This window comes from Miniopterus schreibersii (assembly GCF_964146895.1).
Source record: "Miniopterus schreibersii genome assembly, chromosome: 19".
NCBI classification, from domain to species: Eukaryota; Metazoa; Chordata; class Mammalia; order Chiroptera; family Miniopteridae; genus Miniopterus; species Miniopterus schreibersii.
In genome coordinates, this window is record NC_138119.1 from 33,892,939 (window position 1) to 33,900,159 (window position 7,221).

Here is a 7,221-nt window from a genome sequence, read left to right on the forward strand (position 1 = left end):
CGAATGTTTATTAAAATTCACCTGTGAAGCCATCCAGTCCAGGACTTTTGTTTATTGGGAGTTATTATTATTATCATTGCTTCAGTTATAATCTGCTTGTCTAGATTCTCTGATTTTTTTTTGATTCAGATTTAGAAGAGTGTATTTTTAAAAAGATTTTTAAAAGTTGATTTTGAGAGAGAGAGAAATATGTGAGAGAGAAACATCCATCAGCTGTCTCCCGAATAACCTCTACTAGGATCGAGCCCACAACCCTGACATGTGTCCCAACTGTGAATCAAACTGGCAACTTTCAGTGTACAGAATGACACACAACCAACTGAGCTATACTGGCCAGGAGAAAGAGTGTATGTTTCTATAAATTTTTTCCATTTCATCCAGATTGTCCGATTTGTTGGCATATAATTATTTGTAATATTTTCTTATAATCTTTTGTATTTCTTTGATGTCAGTTGTTACTTCTGCTATTTCATTTCTGATTTTATTTATTTGCATCCTCTCTCTTTTTTTTTTTGATGAGTCTGGTTAAAGGTTTGTCAATCTTTCTTTCTTTTCAAAGAACCAGCTCTTGGTTTCAAAGATCTTTTGTATTTTTTTAGATTCTATTTTGTTTATTTCTATTTTGATCTTTATTATTTCCTGCTTTCTCCTCACTTTGTGTTTTGTTTATTGTTTTTATTCAAGGTCTTTTAAGGGTAAAATCAGATTGTTTAGTTAAGATTCTTTGTTTCTTAAGATAGGGCTGGAATGCTATGAATTTCCCTCTTAGGACTGCTTTCCCTGTGTCCCACTGATTTTGGATTCTTGTGTTCTCATTTTCATTTGTGTCAAGGTATCTTTTGATTTCTTCCTTGATCTCAGTGTTAACCTATTCATTGTTCAGTAACGTGTTATTTAGCCTCTATGTCTTTGTGTGTTTTTCAGTTTTTTTCTTGTGATTGATTTCTAGTTTCATACCATTGTGGTCAGAGGAGATGTTTGATATGATTTCAAAGTTTATAAATTCATTGAGAAATGCTTTGTATCCTATCATGTGATCTACCTTAGAAAATGTTTTATGTGTATTTGAAAAGAATGTATATTCTGCTCCTTTGGGGTGAAATGCTCTGAAGATATCAGTTAAATACATTTGATCTAGTGTGTCATTTAAGACCATCATTTCCTTGTTGATTTTCTGTCTGGAAGATCTATCCATTGATGACAACTGGGTGTTAAAAATCCTCTACTATTACTACACTACTGTCAATCTCTCCCTTTATGTCCATCAAAATTTTCTTTATACATTTAGGTGTTCCTATGTTGGGTGCGTAAGTGTTTACAAAGGTTATATTCTCTTGTTGAAGTGTTACCTTTATCATTATGTAGTGTCCTTCTTTGTTTCTTACTGTAGCCCTTGTTTTAAGCTTTATTTTGTCAGATATAAGTATTACTATTCCAACTTTTAAAAAATTTCCATTTGCATGAAATATCTTTTTCCATCCTTTTATTTTAGTCTCTGTGTATCCTTAGTTTCAAGGTGGGTCTCTTTTAAACATCATTTAGCTACCCTATGCCTTTTGATTGGAGCACTTAAGCCATTTACATCTAAAGTGATAATTGATAGGCATGTATTTATTGTCACTTTATTCTTTTAATATGTTCCTCTGCTTCTCCTCCTCCTCCTCCTCCCCCTCCTCTCCTTTCTTCTCATTTTTCTTCAAGCAGGCCCTTTAATATTTCTTGTAATACTGGTTGGTGCTAAAAAAAAATCCTCCTTTTGGTTTTTCTTGTCTGAGTTTCTCTTTATTTCTCCTTCAACTTTACGTGATAGCCTTGCTGGGTAAAGCAGGCTTGGTTGTAGGTCTTTGCTTTTTATCCCTTTGAATATTTCATGCCAATCACTTGTGGCATGAAATGTTTGTATTCAGAAGTCAGTTGACAGTCTTATGGAATTTCCCTGGTAGGTAACTGTCTTTCTCTTGCTGCTTTTAAGATTCTCTCTTTGTCTTTAACCTTTGCCATTTTAATGATGATGTGTCTTGGTGAGAACCTGTTTGGTCCATCTTTTTGGGGACTCTCTGTGCTTCCTGGACTTGTGTGTACCTTTTCTTCAGCAGAATAAGGAAGATTTTAGACATAATTTCTTCAAATAAGTTCTCAATCCCTTGCTAACTCTCTTCTCCTTCTGTTATCCCTATGATGTAGATGTTGTTATGTTTAAGGTTTCCCAATGGTTTCTGAAGCTAGCCCCACATTTTAAATATTTTTTCATGCTCTGATTAAGTGTTTTTTTCTTACTGTGTCTTCCAAATGGCTGATTTGATCCTCTGCTTTATGAAACCCACTCTTTGTTTCTTCCAGTGTGTTCTTTATTTCAGATATTGTGTTCTCCATTTCTGATTTTTTTTTTATGGTTTCTATATCCTTTTTCATGCTGTTGAGCATCCTTATAACTATTACTAACTCTATATCTGATAAAATTGCTTCCCTCCAATTCATTTAGCTCTTTTTCTGGAGATTTCTTTTGTTCTTTCATTTGGGGCCTGTTTCTTTGTTGCTCCATTTTGGCTGCTTCTTTGTGTTTGTTTCTATGTATTATATAGATCTGCTATGACTCCCCACCTTCATGGGGTGGTCTTATGTAGTAGGTGTCCTGTGTGGTTCAGTGGTGCAGTCTCTTTGATCACCTGAGCGGGCTGCTCCAGGAATCTCCCTTTTGTTAGTTATGTATGCCTTTCTGTTGTAATTGAGTCTTGATTGCTATTGACCCATTCATGCATGGATCAACCCTCAGGGGGGCTGAATGTGAGGCTCAACCCTGACCATGGCATGCAAGCTGCTGCACAGGTGCTGACCACATAAAGCAAAATTTGCCTTAGCCGGGTTTGGTGCCTGCCAAGTCTTCCTTTGGACATGCTGCTTGTGAAACTTATTGGATATTGCTCTGATCTTGTATGAAGCTGGCCCCTGGGTGTGTTTATTTTGGGCCTCTTGAGAGGGACTCTGGTGAGGCCAATGTAAGACACTGCCTGTGACTGGCACTTGGCAACCTGTTAGGAGCTATAAGTGGTCCACAGTTTGTGGCTGCCTTTACCGGGCTTGTGTTTGTGTGGGAAGGTCTAAGTTGCTCACCAAGAATGACTTTTACCAGCACTGAGCCAGGGGCAGGTCAACAAAAGTCCTAAATCACTCCAAGATCTGCCTCTGGTTGAGCATCAGCCTAGGATCCAGGAGATAGAGGTTCAATTCCCAGTCAGGGCACATTTCCAGGTTGTGGGCTTGATCCCCAGTAGGGGGTGTGCAGGAGACAGCCAGTCAATGATGACTCTCTCATCATTGATGTTTCTATTTCTCTATTCCTCTCTCTGAAATCAATAAAGATATATTAAAAAAAAGAAAAAAAGAAACAGCCTCTGGCTGTACTCCTCAGCAGGGAGTAAGCTCCATAGGATGGTGTGAGGGGGAATGCAGAGGGTCAGACTATTGCTTTCCCACAGGCTGATGCCCCATGAAGGAGAGTGCCCCACCCAAGAAAAATTGTGTCTGCAGTAATGGGAGAATGACTCAGCACAAGGATCCTGGTGGCTGTCCTTTCAGGTCCTTCATTAGAGCCACAAACCCCAGACTCTCCTGACACAACTTTAGTCTGTTTTGCCCTCCTTCTGCCAGAGCCCAGGGTTAGCGGCTATGAATGAAATTCTGTGTGTTGGCCCTTTAAGACAGTGCCTGTGCCTCTAGTGGACTCCCAGACTCCCATCTCTCCTTGGCACACAGAAACTCCCTGCATCTTACAGCCAGATGTTATGTGGGTGCCTCTTCCCAGCCCTAGTGCTCTGGGTTGGGTAGCCCAGCTTGGGGTTTAGACACAAGCTTCTCAGGTAGAACCCCCCACAGCTGAGTATCTCTCTGGAGCCTCAGTCACCTCCCTTGGGCCCCTTTTCATGTTTCTACCTTTCCTACCAGTTGACAATGTGGTTCTTCTGTAAATCCTTGGTCATAGGACTTCTCTTCAGCTAGTCTTCAGTTAGTTATTTAGGATGATTGTTCTATAATTTAGTTGTAATTCCAGTTTGTTCCTTGGAGGAGGTGAGGGTAACCTCCACCTACTTTGCTGCTTTTTGGATCTGCATATTTTTTTATTGGACAAATGGTTAGAATAAAAAGCAGAAAGTTTTGAAGCAATTATTTTAAGTCAGTCTTATATTTTGAAAATAAGATGTAAAGAGTTTGGGAAAAAGTAACTGAAAATAAAATAAAGCTAAACCATTAAAACAAACCTTTCTAAAAATGTGCTACCATTTGTAATAGTTTATTTGTTCTTCTCTATTTAGAATATGCTGCCCACCTGTGAGTTGGTTCTTTGCAATTGAGAAATAACCTCCATTATCAATTTCTCATTGAACGCCCCCCCCCTTCATTTGAGAAGTGATATAAGCACATTATGGAGATGTTGTTAATGAGAGGAAAAAATCCTCCACATTTTATTACCGTTATAAGAACACCTTTTCTTTGGTGAGGTGTTTATTATAGAATTTTTCTAAACTAGTTACTTTAAAAAAATAGTGCATAAACAAATTTATGTCTTTTAAAATCTTATTATATAGTATCTTAAGCATTTTTACATGTTGTAGTATAAATTTCACAACCAACATTATAAATGGCCATTTATTCTACTTAGTGGATGTAGATATATACTATTTACTCAAACATGGCCCAATTTTCTAATTTTTCACTATCTTAAATAGTACTGTAGTTGTTTCAGTAAATAAAGCCTCCCCTCAACCACCCATATTTTACAGCATTTTCCTAGAATGGATTTTCAGAATGTGACAGTTTTAATTCACCACGCACTGCCACACAGAGCTGTCAGCACCAGCAGGCACCATGGAGACTCCAATAAATAACCTCTATTGATCTCTCAATTTGTGACTTATCTTGGTTTATTTGCTCTTAGAACTTTGGTTTATTGCTCCAGGGGACACTTTAAAAAAATCATTTACCCATCAGCAGAGACACTCTAATTATTACACAAAAGGTCAAGATGGAACAGACCCAAGACAGAGGGATCTCAGACATCTAATCCCTGAATCTCAGCTGCTCTTTTCAGGAATGTAACCAGACTCTGGGCAAAGTGACAGCAGGAAAGGAACTTGGAGAAGCTTTTATTATGTTTCCTGGTCCTCAATAGTCTCCTCAGTGCTTTTTTGCAGACAGGTATGTGTGGCTTCAGATGGCAGCTGAGTTCTTATCTCAAGGTTAGACTATTCAAAACCAAGTCAGGAAAAATGGCCAGCATGGGAGAGGGGTTGCAGTCTGGGGAAAAGGGTAGTCTGTGGTTTCTAAATCAAATCTCTCTGTACACAGTGAGAAAATATATCTTATGGCTTAGCAAGGTGCTACAAGAGAGACAACAGGCCCCAAATGGAGTCACTGTGTTAAGCCTCACATCAGCCCCACACCATATCGCACCTAACTACAGTTTCAGGCTCTCTCACCAACGTGACCTTTAACCATCAACTTGAAATTACCTGGTCAGCACTAGTGGGGTAACCTGACTGATTAGATCCCCTTTCTTTCCCCATAAGAAGGTGACCTTACCTGAAAGTATCCACTCTTCTCTAGAAACTTTCCCTCCCTGCCTCCTTCTGCCTGTAAAAATCTTTCATTTTGTAAAGCTCTTTGGAGCTCCTTTCTATATGCTGGATGGGGTGCTACCCAATTCATGAATTGTTAAATAAAGATTTTAAAATTTACTCAGCTAAATTTTGTTTTTTAACAAAGCTCAACTGCTGACATTTTCACTCTGTTTTCAATTCTACAGACATGTACAGAAAGGCCTTTGTGTTCCTTAAAGAGTCAAACAATTCCTTTGTGACCCTGATCACACAGCTAAACAAGCCACACAAGGCCTTCACTGTGAGTCTGAAAATCTACACCGACCTGACCTTGACTATTCCCTCTTCTCTTATGCCACAAAGACACAATTTAATGAGCGCCTCCTCTTCCAGGGAAAGGCTGGGGCATACAGTGTATCTGTGGGTGGAGCTGACATGTTTTTCAAGCCTCCCGCAAGTTCTTTTGAATCACAGCACTCTGTGTGATCTGGGAGCCCACCTCGGGGATTACAGAGCTCTGGGTGATGGGAAGCCCATAGTGAGGAGGAATCTAAAGAAGGGATACTCTCTGGGCACAGGGGCAAACGTCATCCTGGGGCAGGAGCAGGATTCATTCCCTGGGGGCTTTGATGAAACCACTCTTTGGTGGGAGACATTAGAGATGTGAACATGTGGGACTTAGTGCTGTCACCAGATGAGGTTGGCACTATCTGTGCTGGTGGGAGCCTCAGTATTAACATCCTGGACTAGGGGAAGCTGGATAACGTAGCACATAGTGAAGTGTTCACCAAACTCCGGCTGTGGCCTTGAAGGCCTGTGGTAAGCCCTGAAGTTGCCTCTTGGGACTGACACCATACATTGTTTTTGTTTCTGGTTCTGATGTTTTCTTGTCCTACATATATGGCTCTCATGCCTTGGGGTGGTGGTGGCTGTATTTTCTTCTTCTATCTCTACTATTTTTATTAGCATAGAAAAAAGTGTAGAACAAAGGGTCTTATTCATGGCCGCACAACAGAATTACCAGGCCACACTCCAGGCCAGTTAAATCTGATTTTGGGGGGTAGGGGTAGGACCTAAGCATCAGTGTACTTTAAAACTTTCTAAGTGATTCCAATGTTCAGCCAAGGTTGTGAGCCACTGCATTTTAAGTGTATGTTTAAGAGCAAGTGAGCCAAGATTTTTTTCTCCTATAAGACTGCATGAGTAATCATAGTCCTGCAAACATTTTCATTTGCTTTCGTAGGTGTACCTACCCATTTTATTGTGCTTTATTGAATTATATAATGATTACAGAAGTAAAATTTTTTCCAGCATTCTGCTCCCACCAGGATGTGGTTATTATAAATTAAAATTATCTTCAGCCCTGGCTGATGTGGCTCAGTTGGTTGGGCATCATTCCGTGAACTGAAGGTTTGCCAGCTGGATTCCCAGTCAGGGCACATGCCTGAGCCGTGGGCTCAATCCCCGATGAAAAGAATGGATAGCAATACCCACATTTTCCTAATTTTTATAAGGAAAGTGCACATACATATATATATTTGTGGGTTTAGGAAAATACAAAAGGGATTCAAACTAAAATGCCAAAAGTGATTATTGTGGAGGGAAAGGAATTACAGACAATGTTTTA

At 39.5% G+C, this 7,221-nt stretch overlaps 1 protein-coding gene across 1 annotated transcript; it reads left to right on the forward strand.

Moving 5' to 3' along the window:
• Window positions 1–5,802: 5,802 nt before the first annotated feature.
• Window positions 5,803–6,344, forward strand: CRP (C-reactive protein; the record flags this gene model as incomplete). Its single annotated transcript, XM_081121907.1, is given in 5 exon segments — window positions 5,803–5,923; window positions 5,926–6,060; window positions 6,063–6,113; window positions 6,116–6,229; window positions 6,232–6,344. Coding segments are annotated over 5 exon segments (534 nt in total).
• Between the last annotated feature and the right edge of the window lie 877 nt (window positions 6,345–7,221).